Here is a 22,874-nt window from a genome sequence, read left to right on the forward strand (position 1 = left end):
CACACACACACACACACACACACACACACACACACACACACACACACTCCCTAAGGCTATCTGCCAAGACCTTTGGCTCTGTGTTCACCCCTTCACATTTCAAATCTATCTGATATTACCCATTATCTTGTCCTTCATTCTAGTCCAGGCTTCTTCAACAAACTGTCCCCATTATCATTCCCACTCTTTCTCTCAAATCTTTAATGTTCTTCTCTTCTGCAAGCTAAATCACTCAACCAATCTTCACATGTCATAAACTTGGGCCCCTTTGTTACTGGGGTTTTTCCCTTTTGGATACAGATGAAGAAAACAGAATCAGATCATCACTACTAAAATGGAGTGCCTAGGTGCCTAGAATTGAACACAATACTCTGGATGTGATCTGTCCAGAGATACATTATGTTTTATTTTGTTTTTTAACTTTGACTACGTTGACTTTAGTTTTCTTCTGCCCTTGATCTGGTCTCATGATGTCCATCATCATCTCTATGCAGATTATTTCAACATCAATATATCTACTGCTGTTTCTCCCCTACATTCTAGTCCTATTTAACCAATTGCTTTTCAGACATTCCAAACTGGATACCCCACAGGTATTTCAAACTCAACGTGTCCAAAAGAGAATTCATTATCTTTCTCAAGATCCTTCCCTCTTCCAAACTTCCCTCTTACTTTTGAGTATATCATTAGTTGTTGTCCTTTGTTCTCAAAGAGGAGCAAAATGACATCACCGTGTTAAAGTTAAATTATAATGCATCTGACTGTGGCTGATCAGACCAATATGCACTCGAGATGCTCTACCACAAGTTGGGCACAAATAGTTCATGTGAACACTTGGGATGGATTCTTTAAATTTGTGCATCTTGTGTTTCTTTTCAGCTACTTCAAGTCTGTTGTGCTCATAGAGCATAGCATCTTCTCTGATGAGTGTATGCCATGCTAGGCAGTCCTATGCCAGTATCTTCCATGTCACATAATCAATTCCAAAGTTCTTAAGAGAGACATTGAGAGTGTTCTTGTATCACTTCTGACCACCACGTGAGCGCTTGCCCAGTGTGAGTTCTCCATAAAACAGTATTTTAGCCAAGTGTACGTTTGCCATTCGAATAATGCCACCATCCTCCCAGTCATCCAGACTTCACAAATTCATTGTCATCCTTAATTCCTCACTCTCTTTTTCCCCACATATTCCATACACTACCAAACTTTGTTATTTTGAAATTTACTGTATCACCCTATCCAGCTCCTTCTCTTCACTCACATAGATACCAGCCTGGTTCAAGCCCTCATAACATCTTACTAGGACTATTCCAACAGTCTTTTAATTAATCTCCCTGCCTCAAGTCCCTTCCCACAGCATACATTCTCAGTGGAACCACCAAATTGAAAGACTAACATCACTGCTTTAGAAGTGCCACATAAAGAAAAAGCAGTGGAAACAAATATGAGTAGGTACAGCTATACCATAGGGAGTATCCAGAGAGGAGCTCAGTATTGTAGGCAACACAATTTTAAGGACATTGGGGGATTCATTATCATGGCATATGAAAAATGGGAGAAAACCATATGCTTAGAACAAACTCTTTGACCAAAATAGGAGAACAAGAGAAATCAATAACTACTAACTGATTAATTATTCTATCTATAAAGTTTTTATAAGCAAAATCTACATGTAGGCATGGAAGGCAACTATGAAGAATGGAAACAGCAAGCTTCTACAAAAAAATATTTCATAGTAGAATAGGTTTTTAAAGTTACAAAATTCATTGAAAAGTACAAAGATTATACTTACATATAATGGTGGTCTCAAATACAACTACACTTACTCGTCCTCACTTCCTCACTTTGTCTACTCCCACTGCTGTGTAAGCTTCCTTTCCTAGCTAGGCCAATGCCCTCCAGGTCCTTTATAGCTTAACTACAACTGGAGCTGTTTCAGGTGTCGCTGGGAAAATTTCTCTTTCTCAGACCTCCAGCATATTCCCCCACTGGTTCCCTGAATCATCTCATCACAACTGGCATATTTGTGGCAATCTGCAGGAGCAAGTCTAGTGAGTAAAAGCCTCACCCTTAACCTTATCATTTTGGGTGAGAGAATAAATTAATTGTAAAAGATAGGGTGAATGATGACTATTGCAAATCTTTTTATCTTTACCCCCAAATCTACTATCTTTCAATTTCCCTATTATCAGTTAGGCCACCACAAGAGTTCTAATCACCAAGTTCACAACCTCAATATTATCTTCAATTCTACACTCTTCTTCCTGCCATACAGCCAATCAGCTGCAAATCATTCTATTTCTATCTCCACAATATCTTGCACATACTTTCCCCTCTCTCCATTTATATAGCCAGCACCCTAGTTCAAACAGCCTCCTAATTGTCTCCTTGCTCCAATACATCTCGACATAGCTGACAGAGTGATTTTTTTTTTTTAAACATAGGTCTGCCTATATACTCTCCTGTTCAAAACTCCGGTGGCTCTCTATTAGCTCCAGGATCAAATATTATTTCATAATTAATAATATATAGGGGCAGCTAGGTGGTGCAGTGGATAGAGCACTGGCCCTGGATTTGGGAGGACCTGAGTTCAAATCCAGCCTCAGACACATAACACTTACTAGCTGTGTGACCCTGGGCAAGTCACTTAACCCCAATGCCTAGCCAAAAAAAAAAAAAAGCAAGAATAAAAAATATTATAATATATTGAAACAAGTTTTTTTTAGTAATAATGAATTTTACTATTAATTTATAGCATTTTATTTGTGTAAAACAAGGCTTTGTGATGTAGCTGTTATAAAGAAAAATATCTCTGTACTAGTGGTTAGAAAAAAATTATGAGTATCACTATTATCAATGACACATTTTAAGAAACACTGCACAGAGAAATAAGTTTACCTATATTAAGATACAGCATTTAACACAGTAACTGGCACATAGAAGGTGATTAATAAATGTTTGTTGCCTTGACTTGACTATTTATGATTACTACTATTATGTCATAAACATGAAAATTATAAAGTATTTTATCAATAAATGTCTTTGCATTCTCATTATATAAGATTTGTATGTTGCTACAAAAATTATAACTTCTAAATGTTATTTGAATAAGATATAAAAAAGTTATTTTTATAAACTATTATAATGAAAAGAAAGGGATAATGAAAAGGGGAGGAGTCACTACATAAGTTGAAAAATCAATGGTGTATTTGCTGCCTAAAATAAAGCATTTGATTCAACAGAGCAAAACACTACCTTTCAGGCTCTCCCACAAACATACATAGAGATTCCTCCAATCTATATGTTAAAATCATACAAAATTTTTTGTAAGATGAAACAAATGTAACTTTTCTCAAAATCCCTCTGATTACAAATATCAATGCAGGTATAAAATAAGATGTATGTTTGCCAAAGGTGTCTGTTATTGCCATAGAGGAAGACCAACATAGATTCTATATGGGAGAGAAATTCCTTATACATTGTGAGGTCTTGCAGATATGCCTGCTTGCAAATACCATTTTACACATAGCATCAAGCCATACAACATTGCTGAGACCCTAAATGAGATCCAGAGACCCTCAAGAGTTCAGCCTACTGGGGGCAGAGTCAAGATGGCAAAGTAAAGGCAGGGACTTGCCTGAGCTCTCCCCCAAACTCCTCCAAATACCTTTAAAAATGACTCTAAATAAATTCGTGAGCAGCAGAACCCACAAAAAGATGGAGTGAAACAAATTTCCAGCTCAAGACAACTTGGAAGGTTGGCAGGAAAGGTCTACTGCACCACGGTGAGAGAGGATTGCAGTTCAGCATGTGCCAGCAAAGATCAGGCCCAGCAAACAATGAGCAGACCTTGGGGCAACTGAATCACTGACAGCAGTGGTAGTTTTCAGACCTCTCAGTGGTGGTTTCCAGACCTCTCAGCCCCAGACACCAAAGACAATGAAGGTCAGCAGGAAAGGTCTTTTGAACCTGAGTTAACAGTGGAGTGCAGTCCAGCACAGGCCATGCCAGCATAGCCCCAGCCCTAGCAAACCAAGATCAGGCCTTAGGAGTGACTGAATCGGCAGCAGCAGCAACGAAGGCTGTTTTTGGAGCTCTTGACCGACAGACGATAAGAGGGTGTAACAACTGGTCAGAAGGGGATTACAAAAGTCTTTCTGCTAGTACTGAGGCAGTACTCTGTTGCTTTGCCTGTTCTTGGATCTGAGTCACAGTCCTGAGGCGAGGAAGAACACTAGCATAGCAGAGCTTGTGGCAGCAGTGGAGAGAGGACCCTCCTCACAGTTTCAGGGCAGAAAAGAGTGCTTATGGTCATTCACAGACCAGATGACAGGTCAGGAGGAGTAAATACCTCTCCTTAGATCAAACTACCTTGGAAGAACTGAAAACTTACAAGTCTCTAGAAGCATCTCTAATAATAGCTGCACAAAACCCGTGAAGCTTGAGACAGTTCGCCCTCCACACTGGAAGCAGAGCCCTACATTAACAAAGAGTTAAAAAGTCAAGTAATAGGCTGGGAAAAGAGCAAAAAATAGAAAAAAAACTCTGACTATAGAAACTTACTTTGGTGACAAGAAAGGTCAAAACATACACTCAGAAGAAGACAAAGTCAAAGCTCCTACATTCAAAGCCTCCATGAAAAATATGAATTAGTGAGATCTAAATAATTGGAAAAACATCAGTTGCTCATGGGTAGGCCAAGCTAACATAACATAAATGACAATTCTACCTAAACTAATTTATTTTTCAGTGCCATACCAATCAAGCTACCAAAAAATTATTTATAGAGTTTGAAAAAATAACAATAAGATTCATTTGGAAAAACAAAAGGTCCAGAATATCAAAAGAACTAACGAAAAGAAGTGCAGGGGAAAGTGACCTAGCTGTTTCAGATCTTAAACTGTATTATAAAGCAGCAATCATCAAAACTATTTGGTACTGGCTAAGAAATAGAGTGGTGGATCAGTGGAATAGGTTAAGTATGCAAGACACAGTAGTCAATGACTATATCAATCTACTACCAAGACACAGTAGTCAATGACTATATCAATCTACTACCAAAGACCCTAGCTTCTGGGATGAGAACTTACTATTTGACAAAAACTGCTGGGAAAACTGGAAAAGAGTATGGCAGAAACTAGGCATAGACCAAAATCTCACACCATATACCAAAATAAAGTCAAAATGGGTTCATGATTTAGATATAAAGGCTGATACTACAAGCAAACTGGGAGAGCAAGGATTAGTTTACCTATCAGATTTATGGAGAATAGAAGAATTCATGACCAAACAGGAGATAGAGAACATTATGAAATGCAAAATGTATAATTTTAAATACATTAAATTGAAAAGTTTTTACACAAACAAAGCCAACGCAACCAAGATTAGAAGGAAAGTAGAATACTGAGAAAGAATTTTTACAATCAGTATCTCTGATAAGGGCCTCATTTCCAAAATATACAGAGAATTAAGTCAAATTTATAAGAATACAAGTCATTCTCCAATTGATAAATGGTCAAAGGATATGAAAAGGCAGTTCTCAGATGAAGAAATTAAAGTCATCTATAGTCATATGAAGAAATGCTCTAAATAACTATTGATTAGAGAAATGTAACCTAGCATATTGGCCAACATGACAAAACAGGACAATGATAAATGTTGGAGAAGATGTGGGAAAACTGGAACACTAATGCATTGTTGGTGGAGTTGTGAAATGATCCAACCATTCTGGAGAGCAATTTGGAACTATGCCCAAAGGGCTATAAAAATGTGCATACCCTTTGACCCAGCAATATCACTTCTAGGGCTGTATTCCAAAGAGATCATACAAATGGGAAAAGGACCCACATGTACAAAAATATTTATAGCAGCTCTTTTTGTGGTGGCAAAGAATTGGAAATCGAGGAAGTACATAATGGAATACTACTGTGCTATAAGAAATAATGAGCAGGCAAACTTCAGAAAAACCTGGAAAGACTTGTATGGACTGATGCTGAGTGAAGTAAGCAGAACTAAGAGAACAGAGTACACAGTAACAGCCATGTTGTGCGATGACTAACACTGATAGACTTAGCCCTTCTCATCAATGCAAGGATCTAAGACATATCCAAAGGCGTCATGATGGAAAATGCTATCCACATCCAAAGAAAGAACTATGGAGTTTGAATGCAGATCGAAGCATACTATTTGCTATTATTTTTTCTTCTGCTTTGTTTTGTTTCCTTTTTTTGATGGCTCCTCCTATTGGTTCTAATTCTTCCTTACAACATTACTAATGTGAAAATATGTTTATTAGGAATGTATATGAATAGCCTATATCAGATTGTGAGCCACCTTCGGGAGGGAGAAAAATTTAAAACTCAAAAGCTTATGGAAGTGATTGTGGATAAATCAATATAAATTAATAAAAAATTTTTAAAACTATATCAATTGGTCTCAGACCATCAAAGAGCTTAAAAAGGATTTTGAAAATCAAGTAAGAGAGACAGAGGAAAAATTGGAATGAGAAATGAGAGTGATGCAAGAAAATCAGGAAAAAAGAGTCAACAGCTTGGTAAAGGTGACACAAAAAAATAGCAAAGAAAATAACACCTTAAAAAACAGACTAGACTAAATGGTAAAAGAGGTCCAAAAAGCCAATGAGGGTAAGAATGCTTTAAAAAGCAGAATTGACCCAATGTAAAAGGGGGTCCAAAAGTTCACTAAAGAAAATAATTCCTTAAAAATTAGAATGGAGCAAATGGAAATTAATGACTTTATGAGAAATCAAGAAACAATAAAACAAAACCAAAAGAATGAAAAAAATAGAAGACAATATGAAATATCTCACTGGAAAAACAACTGATGAGGAAAACAGATCCAGGAGAGATAATTTTAAAATTGTTGGGCTACCCGAAAACCATGACCAAGAAAAAAGCCTAGACATCATCTTTCAAGAAGATATCAAGGCTTAGATTCTTATAATCTAGCCACTGCTTACTCATGTTTGGACTCCTTAAGAGTCTGCCCAATATGATGGATGTTCTGATAAATTTTGTCTTTGACTGAAAGAAGGCTTGGGTCGAATTCTTTTCAGGACTGGCATGTTGTGATTTTGGGGCCCCAGCACCCCTGAATCCCTAAACCCCATCATTTTGGTGGCCCGTATGAGGAAAACTGCCTAACCCCAAGTTCTTCTCCATCCAAGACTGGAAGATATGTAAGCCTCCTCTCCCTCCCTTTCTTGCTCTGCAGTTGGGGTCGCTCTCCAAGCACCAAGGCTTGGAGGTGCTTTTCGGGCAGACAGTTATGAGGCTGACTCGCACTCGGCCTGACCTCTCAGGTTCTCGGTCCACTGGGTCGGTTGAAGGCCATGGACCTGGGTACACCTTCTACAGCATAGAGGACAAGGACGGACTCCCTATCTGGAAGTGTATGGTTAATTCCCTTGGTGCTAGGAAATTGGGGAAAACTGCAGTTGCTTTCTGGTTCCCTGAGGTTTATTTACTCCCTTCCCTTCGCACCTCTGAATCCCCCTTCTTGGAGGTTACAGGGAAAGTTAGAACAGCTAAAAATATCTTGGCAGATTCTGGAGGTTTTGTGATTGATAATTAAGGAGTTTAGAACTCCTCCTTACAACCCTGGTCACTCTTTTCTCCCACTCCCTTCGCTTGAGTCAAGAGGGTATCTGTTAACCCCTCTCATTGGAGAAGAGAGTTTCACCCTTTACCCCTCACTTTTGATTTTGCCCTCCCCCACCCGGGGAAAAGGAAGGAGTGGGAAGGGGCAGCAGCTACAGCATGGGCTCCACTGGCAATGACCTTGGGCCCTGGGGCAACCTTTGCCTGGAAGCATCACCCAGGTTCAGCACATCTTGCTCAAGGTAACGAAACTAGCCTCCAAACTTGGGTAAGCACGCTCTCTTAAATTTGTAGTTTTAACTGTTAATGATGAGATGTTGATTCTCTGTGTAAATTAATTGGGAAGTGCATTTAACAAAACTGAAGTCACCTGATTGGTAATGGGTTTGTTTCAGGTTTCAAACTGGTGAACTTAACTTTCTGTATCAGTTAAGTCAAGCAACTCTTCATAATTTGGTTACCGCTGAAATAATTCAGCTATTGTTGGTTATTGTTTTAATGTGTAAACTAGCCAAACAGTTTGTTTGGGTTATGTATGGCTTGCTGAGAATTTGCAAGTGTATAGAAATCTCTAATGATTGGCTTTTTATACCAGGACAAATTTAAGTTTGAGATGGAAATCTTGGAGAAGTTTTTCCCAAGCTGTGATTAGTAAAACTTGCTGTCTGAGGTAAAAGCTCATAGGGTTTTATTTTGAGTTGTCTGATGGGTCATAATCCATCGATAATCAATAATACACCATCTGAGAGAAATGCCACAAGCTACTCAGAGAAGGTAATACTGGTGGCAAGTCAGCACTGGGAAAAGCTGAGAGGACAATTTTAGCTCAGTCTAAGATGGGATCCTACTGGCTCAGTTTCCCCATTATGTTCCTTTGAAAGGGAATGTTACCTACCTGGCTATTCCTGAGTCTAGCTATGAGGTGGATTTGATTCTGCATGGTTGGAAAACTGAATTATCTAAATCCAAACAGAGCTAAGGATGTTTTATCCTCTCAAAGCTGGGCCCTAAATCTAGTCCCTGCTTTGCATCTGGGCCCTGCAGTTTTTTCTGTCATACTTGTGTCTTCCAAACTACAGGCCATTTACCTACAGTTGTTAGCAAACAGCAGGTACCAGCCAATGTCTCCATTTCGTTCCCTGGATGCAACCTGTGCTCAGTTCCAGTCAACCTCCTCTTTGGGACCCTCTTGAGGCAGGGACAGCTCTACAGCCCTTGCCAGCAGGAAGCAGTTTCAGAAGCTGAGACCTTCGCCCCTTACTCCAAAAGAATATGGGTCCCATTTGTTTGAGGGGAGAATGATGGGATTGGGATCTGGGCCCCAGAAAGGAAAAACCCTGGACTCTCCCACATGGCCAAATCTCCTAAGGCCTTTCATTGTGGCTACATCCAATCTCCCCTCCGTTGTCTTACCTCCCTATGGCCCCTGGCCATTTCCCACCCTTACTCTTAGCTAGGCTCCCTTCTCCCTTGACCACTAGGTCCACTACCTAGGAGTTCTGTTCACCCCAGTTTGCTGGCCACTCCAAGGTCCCTCCCACAGTCTTTCTGTATATAAGGTCCACCTTGTCTCCATTAAGATGCTTAGATTCTTAAAATCTAGCCACTGCTTACTCATGTTCAGACTCCTTAAGAGTCTGCCCAATATGATGGATGTTCTAATAAACCTTGTCTTTGGCTGAAAAAAAAAAAAAAAAGAAATTATCAAGGAAAACTATATATAAAAAAAAAAAAAGAAATTATCAAGGAAAACTATATATAACACTTACATAGAAGTGCTATAAGAAATGATTAGCAGGATGCTCTCAGAAAAACCTGGAAAGACTTGCATGGTATGATACAAAGTATATAAAGTAAAAGCAATATTGTAAGATGATCAGCCGTGAATGACTTAGCTATTCTCAGCAATACAATGATCCAAGACAACTCTGAAGGACTTATGATGAAAAATGCTATCTGTCCCCCAAAAAAGAACTGATGGTATCTGAATACAGACTAAAGCATATTTTTTAACTTTATTTTTTTGAGTTTTTTTGTCAATTTTCTTTCACAACATGACTATTATGGATATGTTTTGCATGACTACACATACATATTGAATTACTTGCCTTCTCAATGGGGAGTGGGAGGTGTGGGAAGGGAAGGAGAGAATTTGGAACTCGAAGTTTTAAAAATGAATGTTAAAAATTGTTTTACATGTAACTGGGGAAAAATAAAATAATAATAATAAAAATTTAACAAAACAAAAAGAGTTCAGCCTATCTACAAAGGAAAAACAAGTGACTAAAGAATGCCATATTATCATATATATTTGGAATGTTCCCCCATGCATCTTCCTTCCATGCCACCATCCCCCAGTTTGGCAGATTACACTCTGATGTATGAGAGTTCTACATAACCTAGCCCAGAGCTAGCACCATCATGTTGCTCTCAGGCCATTTTCAGGCTAAAGTGCTTACCTCTGTGCCCCTCCCCCTTTTCCACTTCTTTGTTTGGGAGCATTAATCAAGTCACCATCACCATTTCTGGAAAGATCATGTCAATATATTGCTGCATGGCTCTATCCATAATCTCAATGACTTCCTAATCTAAAACATCTCTCTGAACCACCACTTTTTTCTATGTTGTTATCTTTCTTGTGGGCAGAGAGTGTCTTTCTTTTTTGTATTTGTATCCCCTGTGCTTACTCAGCACAGTGCCTGGTACACAGCAAGGGTTTAATAAATGTTCTGTCATTCATTCATTCATTCTTCAAACTCTGATACACAACTGTACGTACAATCTATAGAGTCTGTCCAATAGCATACACTTCTTGGACACTTCAGATGGGAAGAGTTGGGTACAACAGGTAATGGGCTGGATTGTCTGTGGGAAACTCCTCAGTATTTTTAATGAATTTATGCTTCTCCTGAAAAACAAAGACCCATCTTCCTAACATCGAAACTTTTCCAGCAATATTATATGACAAGGAGTCACAGAACAGCAAAATCTTCAAAGGATTAAAGTTGTAGGTCAGTCAAAGAGAAATGGAAAGGTGTCCAGTATGTAAGAGATCTTTTCTGCTTTACAGGTCGTGATGACAAAAGAATTCTTGTCAAGTGGCCAACACAGAGAAGACAAAATATACACCCTCTCCATACTTAGCTAGACTTGTACTGACAAAACTACAACGTACTACCAAAGATGAAATGTGTAAGAGAAGAGGCATAAAAGATATCAGATGAATCCAACTGAAATGGAGTGATCTATCTATCTAATAAGAGAAAAGTTTAATAAACTTTGAATAACTCTTGTATTATGATGGTACCCACAAAATGTCAGATATCTAAAGGCAGAACCCCAGAAAGTTTGGTGGATCCTCCTATGAAGGATTTATAGTGGACAAAACTTATATGGGATGTCAGAAAGCACTGATGGGTTCCAGGCTTGTCATCAATGTGATGATTCCCTCTAGTAGTGAGCATCGATCCATCCAAGTACTAAAGTAAGTAAAATAACTGGCTATAACAGGACAATATAACAGGCTAGGAAGTACAGATTATCTTATCTAATCAGAGAGATAATTATAATGACTACACATATGCACAGAGCCAAAGAAAATGCATAGAGCCATAGGTATGAGGAAGTTCAATAAACTCTATGCTCCTAAATGTGAACTTTCTATGACTCCATTTTCATATAAATTAAACCAAGATTTTTAGTGATATTGAATGATTTAATACAATCTTTTATAAATAATCATGCCATACAAATTCTAAAATTATGATTCTTAACTTGTTTCTATAGTCCTTATTTTTTTAACTTCATTCACCCTACTTCACTTAGTTCTATTACATACTGACAAAAAAGTGATGCGCTCAAACAAAGCCAATTTAACCAAGATTAGAAGGGAAGCAGAATGCTAGGAAACAATTTTTACAGCCAGTGTCTCTGATAAAGAACTGAGTCAAATTTATAAGAATACACATCATTCCCCAATTGATAAATGGTCAAAGGATATGAACAGGCAGTTTTCAGAGGAAGAAATTAAAGCCATCTATAATCATATGAAAAAATGCTTTAAATCACTACTGATTAGAGAAATGCAAATCAAAACAACTCTGAGGTACCACATGACACCTAGCACATTGGCTAACATGACAAAACAGGAAAATGATAAATGCTAGAGAAGATGTGGGAAAATTGGAGCACTAATGCATTGTTGGTGGAGTTGTGAAATGATCCAACCATTCTGGAGAGCAATTTGGAACTATGCCCAAAGGGCTACCAAAATGTGCATACCCTTTGACCCAGCAATATCATTTGTAGGTGGTATCTCTAGAAGACATCATAAAAACAGGAAAAGGACCTACATGAGCAAAAATATATATAGCAGCTCTTTTGGTGGTGGCAAAGAACTGGAAATTGAAGGGAAGTCCATCAATTGGGGAATGACTGAACAAGTTGTGGTATATGAATGTAGTGGAATACTACTGTGTTATAAGAAATGATGAGCAGGCAGACTTCAGAAAAACCTGCAAAGACTTATATGAACTGATGCAGAGTGAAATGAGTAGAATCAGGAGAACATTGTACACAGTAACAGTCACGTTGTAAGATGACTAACTTTGATAGACTTGACTCTTCTCAGCAATGTCTCTAAGACAACTCCAAAACACTCACAATGGAAAATGCTGTCCATATCCAAGGAAAGAACTTAGGAGTCTGAAAGCAGATGGAAGCATACTATTTGCTCTCCTTTCATTTTGCTGTTTTCTTTCTCATGGTTCTTCCCATTAGATCTAATTCTTCTCTACATCATGACTAATGTGAAAATATGTTTAATATGAATGTATAAGTAGAGCCTATATCAGATTGCATGCCATCTTGGGGAGAGGGGAGGAGACGAAAGGGGAGAAAATTTAAAACTCAAAATCTTATGGAAGTGAATGTTGAAAACTAAAAATAAGTAATTAAAAATAAGTGATGCATTAAAGTACTATACAATTTATTTCATAGACCTTCAAAAATCAATGAATTAAGATTACACTGGATAAAAGAAGCTTAACATTAAACAAATTTCCATTACCTCACAGTGCTGGCGAGAAGCTTGGATTTCACATTCATATTTGTTCTTTACAGATTCTAAGCAGAGCTCTCTATAGATTCCTACAATCAAACAAAAGTTCTATGGTTATTTAAGCAATAGCTTATTTTGTGCTCATTTCCCTAAAAGATTCTTGATTTTAGAAAGTGACAAAGGATAAACTTGGAAGAGTCTGACAATTGATTTTATTTTTCCATTAAAAAAATACCAAGAACTAAAATAGATACCAAAGACACATAGGTAGACACTTAATATTATTGTGCCTTGAGGAATGATGAAAAAGACAATTTTAAAGAAGCCTGAAACATGAACTGACTCAAAGTGAAGTAAGTAGAACTGGAAAAACAAACAGATCAGTTTCAAAAGTAATATGTAGAATTTATCATATACATTTCTTTTTTAGGCAATTGGGGTTAAGTGACTTGGCAAGGGTCACACAGTTAGTAAGTGTCTAAGGTCAGATTTGAATTCAGCTCCTCCTGACTCCAGGGCTGGTGCTCAATCCACTGTGCCATCTAGCTGCCCCCTACATTTTTTTTTAAAGTAATCAATGTGAAATGTAGATTCACAGTCTCATATAACATAATCTTCTTTTTGTTTTGCTATGCGTTGTATGGAATTTCTCTCTTCTTGATGAAGCCATGTACTGTAGGGTCAGTGTTTCAAACACTTCATTTTTAAAATGATCACAATCCACTTGAAATAATATACTTTGAAGATTCTGCCTTGTTCCCAATTTTGTAAAAAGAGAACAATGTGTAGTCTTTAAATTACAGAATATTACAGTAGATTGCAGAGTCAAGATCCAAAAAAGTTATAACAGGCTTAGAATGAGGAACTAAATCTAAAAATATAATTTAATGAAGATAAGCATAAAGTGCAATGCTTGAGAAGCCTCAAGAGAAAGTGTCTTCCCCTTTACTCAATGTGTGCAAGTGAAGGGTGAGTAACCACTTATCAAAGATGTTATAGATGATAGCCTTAGGAAAATCTACTGTTCAGGTAGTGTTTGGACTAAATGGTCTTGGAAGTCCCTTCCAACTCTGAAATCCTAAAATTTTGGAAAAGCAATCATCTCTTTCCTTAAAGTCCTATAAGAAATGCTATAATCAAAATGCTTTGATTATAATTGTGTGGTATAAAAATCAATCAATTAATAAGAATGCATTAAGCACCTACCTTGTGGCAAACACCATGATAACAATGGGAGTACAAACACAAAAACAAAACAACCCACTGCCCTTAAGGAATTTACATTCTATTGAAGTAAACCAGTACACAGAGAAGCATTAAGACTTTTAGGATACCCTGAATAAAAATGTACAAAATAAATACAAGTTATTCTGGTGAGGAAGGCACTATCAGATGGGAGGATTAGCAAAGGCCTCATGTAGAAGGTGGCTTTTCACCTAAGCTTTCAAAGAAACCAGGACATTAACATAGGTGAGGAACAAATATATTTGAACCATGGAAGAAAAGTCTATACAAAAGTATGGAGAGTTGGAATATCATGAGAAGGAGACCAAGACCAGTTAGGGAGGACCATAATGAGTGAATGGGTGTAATATATAATAAGCTTTAAGGTAAGTTGGAACATAAAATGAAGTTTGTATTTGATCCCAGAAATAACAGGGAACAATTGAAATTTATTGAAAAGGGGAGTGACATGGTCAGACTTGTTCTTGGAGAGAAGCTATACTTGGACTAAAGAAAAAGTTTAAACCTTGCCTCCAACACTTAGCAGTTGTTAGACTATCAGCAAGTCTTACTTTTCTGCATCTCAATTTCCTTATCTGTAATGATAATAATAATAGTTAAAGTACCCACCCACAATGGTTTATTGTGAAGGTCAAATGTGTGAATGTATACAGAGTGGTCTACAAACTTTAAAGCACCCTATCAATGTCAGTTATAATAATAACTATTATTATTGTTAAAATACTGACTGAGGGTGGATCTTATTACAAATATAAACCTGAAATGTAAATATATCTGTTTACAATCAAATATATTGTCATTTACTTATTGCATGACTGAGCAATGCAAGAAAGCTTATTTGAACAAATGATTAGGTTTAAAATAGGATGCTAGTCAATGTGCTAAATGTACTTATCAGTTAATAAGCATTTATTAAGACCTGGATACCAGGCACTGTGCCAGGTGCTAGGAATACAAAAACAAAAGTGAGACAGTCCCTCTGTAGAGAGAGAAAAGCTCACCTTGGGGGGATAAAGCATTAGCAGCTAGGAGGACTAGGAAAGGTTTCATGTAGAAGATGGTACCTGAGTTGAGTCTTAAAGGAAACCAGGGATTGTAAGGTAAGAAAGAAGAGGAAGAGGAAGAGCATTTGAGGCATGAGAGGTAACCAGTGCAAAGACACTGAGTAATAAGACTAGAAAGGTAAAACAGAGCAAGTTAAAAGGGCTTTAAATGCCAAACAGAGGAGTTTATATTTGGTTCTGGAGGTAATATTGAACATATGAAGTTAACTGAATAGGAGATGATGACATGGTCAAACTTCCACTTTTGGAAGCACACTTTAGCAACAGCATTGAGGATGGATTACAAGTGGAGAAAAATGTGAGAGGGAAAAATCAGGAAATTATTGCAACAGTCTAGGTGACAAGTTGCTTAACTGGGGTGGTTGGCAATATGAATGAAAATAACATGACAGATTCAAGAAATATTGTGGCTATAGAAATAATAAGATTTGGTCACTGTTTAGATATGTGAAAAAGACCGAAGAGTCATGTATGACACCAAGGTTGCAAACCCAGGTTTCCAAAAGGTTAGTTCAAAATAGGAGAGGGTTTGAGGGAAAAATTAGTGAGCTCTGTTTTTAAACATGTCGAGTTTAATATATCTTTGAGACATCTGGTTCAAAAGGTCCAATGGACTGTTGATAATGATGCAAGACTGTAACTTAGGAGAGAGATTAGGATTGTGTAGAGAGATCTGGAAGTCATGTGCACATAGACGATAACTGTACCCTTGGAAGCTTATAAGGTCACCAAGTAAGAGAGCATAGAAAGAAAAGAGAAAATGACTTATGACAGTCATTGGGGTATATCTGTAGTCAGTAAGTGTGACATGGATGATGATCCAGGAAAGGAGGCAGAGAGGAAATCAAAAAATCAGGGGAAGGATCAAGAAAGATAAATGTCATAAAAATCCAAGGAAGTGAGAGCATCTAGGAGTAAAGTGTGTCAACAGTAGCACAGAGAAGTCAAAAAGAATAAGGATTGATTGAGTGCCTGGAGCATGAACACTGCATTTTTATCTTTTTATCCCCAGTACCTAGCACAGTACACGGCAAATAATATATGGTTAATAAATGTTTGCGGATTGAGAAAAAGCCATTAGATTGGGAGAAGATTACTGACTTTGGAGAATAATTTCAGCTGAGTGATGATGTTAGAAGCTAGATTGCTGAGATTTTAGGAGAGAATGACAGAAGAGGAAGTGGAAGGAACAGACATAGATAGCTATTTAAAGGAGTTTGGCTAAGGAAAGGAGGAGAGACACTGGACAACAGGTTGTGGGAATGGTCGTATCTAATTAGGGATTTTTCAGGATAGGAGAAAGTTGGACAGGTGTGTTGGCAGCAGGGAAGGAACAAATAGATGGAGAGAGATTAAAGATTAAAAATCATCAGGACAGAAGGGATGATAGGGACAATATCCTGAAAAAGATAGAGAGATATGTATAGAGGGGCTTGCTTTGGCGAGGAGGGCCAGCTCGTTATCACAGGATGGAATACTAGAGGAAAGTAAAGGATTATGTCAAGGAGTTATGTGGTGAGAAGAGGGAGCTTACAAAGAAGAACCTTTATTTTCCCAGTAAAATATGAGGTATAACCCTTAGCTGTGAGAAGACAGGACGTTTGGAGGAAATGGCATAAGAAGCTTGAGGAGAGAGTAGGTTTCAGCTAGTTGCTGTGGTAACTAGGATAGAGAATCAAGGGAGGCATCAAAGGATTGCCTTGCTGCAGTGAGGGTCTAGGTAAGATTAGATTTGTAATAAACTTAATTAGCAAGGTTGTGTGACTTCCAGTAGCTCCATTCTGTAGCACAAGAATATTCTAAGGCTGGAATCTGACAAAATATGAGCAGTGGTGATAGGATAAAAGATTTGAGAGATCAAGCTCCTACTCAATGTTTTGATCATATACTGCTCAATAAATCAAAGCAGCAGCCATTATTACTGCAAAAGTCAATTTTTACTGATGCCTTAGAGAAATGCTACTATAAGAAGAATGCTAAGATAGTGTCCATAGTCTAATGATCTGTTTTTTCTTTAGTCAGTATAGTTCTTCTACCACTGAAGATTACAAGACTTATAACTTAGGATATAAAGTATTGGGTGAATGGCATGAAGATACACATAGCAGATACTTCATAAATGTTTGTTGAATTCAATTTGGATATTCATTTTACTTCGTGATTTGCTAACAGAAAGTTAAACTTTGGGAGGACACCTGCCATCTATTCTTAAGCCCCATTACATAAAGTGTTTTTGTTCTTAAATTGTTTTCACATGTATAAATTGTCTCCCTCCAAGAGCATGAATTCCTTGTGGGTTCCTTACATATATTTCCCACAGCATGTGTACAAAGTGAATGCATAGTAGGTGCTTTAAAAAAGGAATATTTATTAATAATGAAAAGAATATGTTGTGGTCAAAGTAAAGATGCATTCAATCTTCAGTAACATTACTAACAATAAAATACATTCATTTTATAAGTATCCTTTAAGTGGAAATTAAGGAGAAATGAATTTTTCACATTCCTACCTGCTACCTTTGTTCGGATTTGCATATTTTCTTGCAAAGTTGCCAATGGTTCCAAATATTCTGGTGCCTTCCCAGCTATTACTTCTTGGAGCTTTGCATCCACTTGACTCAATCGTTCTTTATAAAGCCTTAACATAAAGCAAAAAATATAAAAAATCAGTTCAACAGAGCAGTTCAGTTTCTACATCATCTTTGTCTAATCTCATACACATTCAACCTATCAAATTCATTCTGTTTTAACTTCATCTTAAACATGAAACTCAGTTATTTTACTCGCTTTCATGGATATATTATTCACTACCAAATTTACATCTCTATTTTTTTCAGGAACAAACAGAACTAAAATAACTATCCTCTGGCTCCCTTTAAAAAATTTAAGTAGTTCTTTTTAAATTGTCTAAGTTCAAATTTTTAAAATGGTTTTAACTTAACACAAGTTTGATTAAGAGAACTGTAAGAGACTATATCTTACTAAGATATGCTTAGTAAAGTTTGCTAACTAGTAAAGTTAGTAAAGTTTTACAAATTTACCAAGACTATGAGAACTAAGACTACAAGAAAAAAGATCACATAGAAAAGGAAGTTTAAAAAGAAACTAACAAAGAACATAAGTATGTAAACACTAGATTTTTTTGTGCTTTTTAAACAAACCCTGAATTTTCTCCTATTATCATCTCCTGAACAAGTCTATCTGATGCTATCTAGTCTGTGCTCATTTTAAAAATCCACAAGAAGCTAAGGTATTAGCAATTTGGCATTCCCAGCTTATCCAGGTTGCAATTTAACAAATTATTAAATAAGTTGAAAAATCACCTACTGAAAGACAAATGAGCATGTATAGTTAGCCTACCCAAATAGCATGTCTGATTACACAAACTACTCCATTATGCCAACTGCGACATAAGTTCACTGTATGAAATCCTTCAATGGTTCCTTACTGCCAATTCATTAATAAAAGTCCAAATTCCTTAGCCTGCCATTCCAAAACCCCCCAATCTGACTTTTCTAATATTATTTTATTCCTCGATCTTCTCTCTCTCTCTGTGTCTCCCAACAAAATTTAAAATTATTCACTGGTCACAGAACACATCCTCCCAACTTCTCCTGTGCCTGCTTTTTTGTTTGTTGACATCCTATTTTTCAACATTTAATTAAAATTCTACCTTCTCTGTTCCCCCTCAAGTAGAGCTGATCTCTCCTTGATCTAACTTCTTGGCATTTGGCACAATTACATCTTTATTTCTACTATATTTATCTATATACATGCCTAATCGCTTCTACTAGGCTGTAAGTTCCTTGAGGAGAGGAACCATGTCTTATTAATGGCTCCATCCCTTCCAGTGTCTATTCACATACAGAATAACAAATATAAATGTTTATTAAGAAAAGAATGAAGCACTCAGCTTCATTCTGGTTATCAAAGACAGTATGTTCAGAATTGACCAACTACTCTTAGAAGCATTGTACAGGAGAAGTAACATCTACTGTTAGGAATTGATGACTTAAAACACAATGACAAAGTAATCAGGATACTACCGAATGATATTTTGTGTCCTTTGGTGACACAATGGGTAGAGTGCTGGCCCTGGAGTTCAAATCCAACCTCAGACACTTACTAGCTGGGTGACCCAGGACAAGTCACTTAACTTCTCTTAGCCTTGGTTTCCTCATCTGTAAAATGGGAATAATAATACAGTCCATTTTTCATAGTCTAGCCTTAATTATAGCCCATAGATTTTTTTTAACAGTATTTGAAACCAGCAAGTTCCCAGACTACTGAAACAAGTTTCTCTTGTGGATAAATTTCTTAACCTTTCATGATGAGTGTGGCAAGGTCATGTTGCAATACTGATTCCATTTTCTTTTGGAAATTTATGTAATTCCAGAACAATTCTGCTTCCTAGAATATCAATGTATTTTTCAGAGTTCATTTCCTCAATGCAGATAAAACTTCAAAGTCCATTAGAAGTAATAAATTCTCAAACTACTTTTTGGTGAATATTTACAATCTAATGATTCCTATAGCTTACAGGGTCACCTGGACTTCAATGTTTGGTACCTCATTCTTTGTATTGTCTTGCCCAAGCTAAATTTGTTTATTCATAGAAATGGTTAACAGATTTTTTTGTTGTTGTTTTAAAATACCAGACTTCTTAGTTTTCTTCCAACTCCAAGAAGCTTATGCTGTACTGTAGAAAAACAGTGAAATAGCTATTTTACTTTCTGGTTCAACTAAAGGTGTTTGCTTATTTTTTGAGGTTTAAATAAGCTTTTTATAGCAATTGTTTATTGGTTCTTTGTTTTTTTCATTTTCAACCACACTTTCCTCTGTGCTTCAGTGGTATTGACCTTGTTTCACTGAGGACTTGAAATGTTTGATTACTCCATGCCAACAGCTGTTGAAATACCTCTAATAATCAGCAAAGGATATTTTTGATTGTTACAGCTTCTGCACTTTCCTTGGAGTGATGTCCATTCTTAAAAGCCAAAATTAGAACATAACAAAAGATAGCAATTAAACACATATTATGGCAGTAAATCCAGCACTCCTATGACAAGGAAATAACCAAAAATGGAAAAACCAACCCAATATGCTTTCATTTGGTCAACTTCAGACAATATGAATCAGTCTGCTGTCTGTAGTAGCACATATGCCTTACCACTGATATCACAAAAAGAAACCATAACAAAAATATTGTTTGCCCCAAGTAATTCCCACACCACTGTAAATGATCTCTAAGCTTCCTTTCAGCTCCATTTTGAGACTGTGAATTACAAACTGGAAAGGAAAGGCATGAATAAATGATTCAGATGATAGTTCCACCTCATTTTAGTCCATAGTTCCTTTCCAATCAAACATTTTACCTATTAGCAACTCCAAGTAAATTATTTAAGCTTCCACTCCTCTAGGTAAACAAGAGTCATTTATTTGTTTATTTGTTTTAAACAAGAGTCATTTAAAGATATGTGTGTGCCCACATGTACAGAAATATTTATAGCACCTCTTCTTGTGATGGCAAAGAATTGGAAATTGAGGGGATGTCCATCAGTTGGGGAATGGCTGAACAAGTTGTGGGATATGAATGTAATAGAATACTATTGTGCTATAAGAAATGATGAGCAGGCAGACTTCAGAAAGACCTGGAAAGACTTGAATGAACTGATGCTGAGTGAAATGAGCAGAGCCAGGAGAACATTGTTTACAGTAACAGCCACAACGTAAGATGACTAACTTTGATGGACTCATCTCTTCTTAGCAATTCAAGGATCCAAGACAACTCCAAAGGACTCATGATGGAAAATGCTGTCCACATCCAGAAAAAGAACTATGGAGTCTGAATGCAGATCGAAGCATATTATTTGCTCTCTCTTTTTTTTTGTTTGTTTCTCCTTTCTCATGGTTTCTCCCATTGGTTGTTGTAATTCTTCTTTACAATTTGATTAATGTGAAAATAGGTTCAATATGAATGTATATGTAGAGCCTATATCAAATTGCATTCCATCTTGGGGTGGGGGAATGAGAGAGATAGGGAGAAAATTTGGAACTCAAAATATTATGGAAGTGAATGTTAAAAACTAAAAATAAATTAATTAATTAAAAAATATGTTGTGCCACAAAATCAGCCAAATTCTATAACTCTTGGGTTTAAGATGGCATAAAATCTCAGAGGTTTACATGGAATTGTGGGAATCTGGTTCTTACCATTACAGAAAATACATAATGGAGGGTTTCTTCCCTTATGAGACTTTAAAAGATATGTACACCACAAATGCTAGGAAAAAAATAGACTAATTATAACTACCATAGAAGGTGTGCACACACACACACACACGAATATCTATATGTATGTCTAGATAGGGAGGCAGTGTGGCATATGGAAAGCCAACATCAAAGTAAGGTCAAAGAACAAGCTAGGGAAACTATAGTTGCTGGTTGGTCAGTGGAAAAGTTAAAGTTTGGCACAAATGTAAATATGGCAGTATCTTCCCCAAACATAAACTGTTCGCCCCTTGCTACTCTAGTTCCCACTTCAACAACTCACTTGAACTTGAGTTCAAGTCCTAGCTCCAAGACATATAGGCTATAAAACACAGGCTATAGATGAGACTGTAAATTTTGCACATTTCCTAACCAGGAATTAACTACATCAGCAAAATCACATGTGGTACCAGACTAAAACCTTGTTTCTTCCTATAACCGTATGTTCTTTACTGTCCAAATAATGCATAATTAGAGAATCCAAACTAATTTTAATATTAGTTTATAGATAACAAAATAGGAAGGTAAGTCTCAGAAATGAAAAAAAAATTACAATTCAACAACGGTTACTAAGTGCTTACTAAATGTACTAGGTTATAAAAATGAAATAGATTCTGCCCTTAAAGAGCTTATAGTCTACTGGGAGAAAACAAAAATCAATACAGATAAGTAAATACAAAACAAAAACAAACTAATTCTGGGATGTGGGAAACACTAACAAATTGGAAAATAAGAAAAGGCTAATTTTAGGAGAAAGCACTAGAGCTGAGCCTTAAAGGGAGACAAGAATTCTGGGAAACATAGGTGAATAAGGAGGGCATTGCAGGCCTGGGGGAAGAGTCTATGCAAAGACAAAGAAGCAGAAGATGAAATGGCATGTATGAGGAACTGCAAAGAGTTCAACTTGGCTGTACATACAGTATGTGTGGAGAAGTGATGTGAAATCAGTATAGAAATATAGGTTTGAGTTAGACTGTGAAAGCTTTTCACAATATTACTTGAGGAACAGGGAAAAGTCAACTAGACTAACATACTAGCAAGAAATAATGAGAGCATGAATGAAGGTGGTGGCCCTACAAGTAGAGAAAGGGAGAAGGATGTAAGGGATTTTGCAGAGGTGGAACTGACAAGATCTGAGAGAGAGGGGGGAGAGTGGAAGATAACTCCTATAATACACAGGTGACTAAAATTATAGCCCTCAACAAAAAAAAAGTTAGGAGCCCAGGCTGGTTTGCAGAAAAAGATAATGAGTTGTTCTGACATGCTAATTTTGAGACATTTATTGGGACATCCAGATGGAAATATCTGGAATGTAGAGAAGATATTGAGGACTGGAGATCAAAACAGATACAAGGGCTAATTACATAGATTTGAGAGACAGAAGTGAGAAAAGAATAATGCATTGCAAATCTAAGTATAAAGAATGTTTAAATTACCTGATTTTCATATTACTTGTTGCACCAGTTCCCCCCACCAGCATGGACAGTAAACTATATATCCAACTCTCAAAATTCATGCAATCTAGCTAGAGAAAAGGCTTGACAAGAATCAATAAAATTCAGATGATAAACACCTTCATTCCATTTTTTCAACAGTTTTGACTTCCTTCACTGTCAAA

The 22,874-nt window shown here is 36.8% G+C and overlaps 1 protein-coding gene across 2 annotated transcripts in view; it reads right to left on the reverse strand.

Moving 5' to 3' along the window:
• BRMS1L (BRMS1 like transcriptional repressor) overlaps positions 1–22,874 on the reverse strand; it is a 122,378-nt gene that overhangs the window by 39,951 nt on the left and 59,553 nt on the right. For both annotated transcript variants that reach the window (XM_027847417.1, XM_027847418.1), the window contains exons 3-4: positions 17,497–17,624; positions 12,688–12,767 (exon numbers count right to left, since the gene is read on the reverse strand). In XM_027847417.1, the coding sequence (XP_027703218.1) occupies positions 12,688–12,767; positions 17,497–17,624 (208 nt within the window). The remainder of the gene's footprint in view (positions 1–12,687; positions 12,768–17,496; positions 17,625–22,874) is intronic.

The sequence above is a fragment of the Vombatus ursinus genome, unplaced genomic scaffold (assembly GCF_900497805.2).
Source record: "Vombatus ursinus unplaced genomic scaffold, bare-nosed wombat genome assembly UNPS02015406.1, whole genome shotgun sequence".
Classification (NCBI taxonomy): Eukaryota; Metazoa; Chordata; class Mammalia; order Diprotodontia; family Vombatidae; genus Vombatus; species Vombatus ursinus.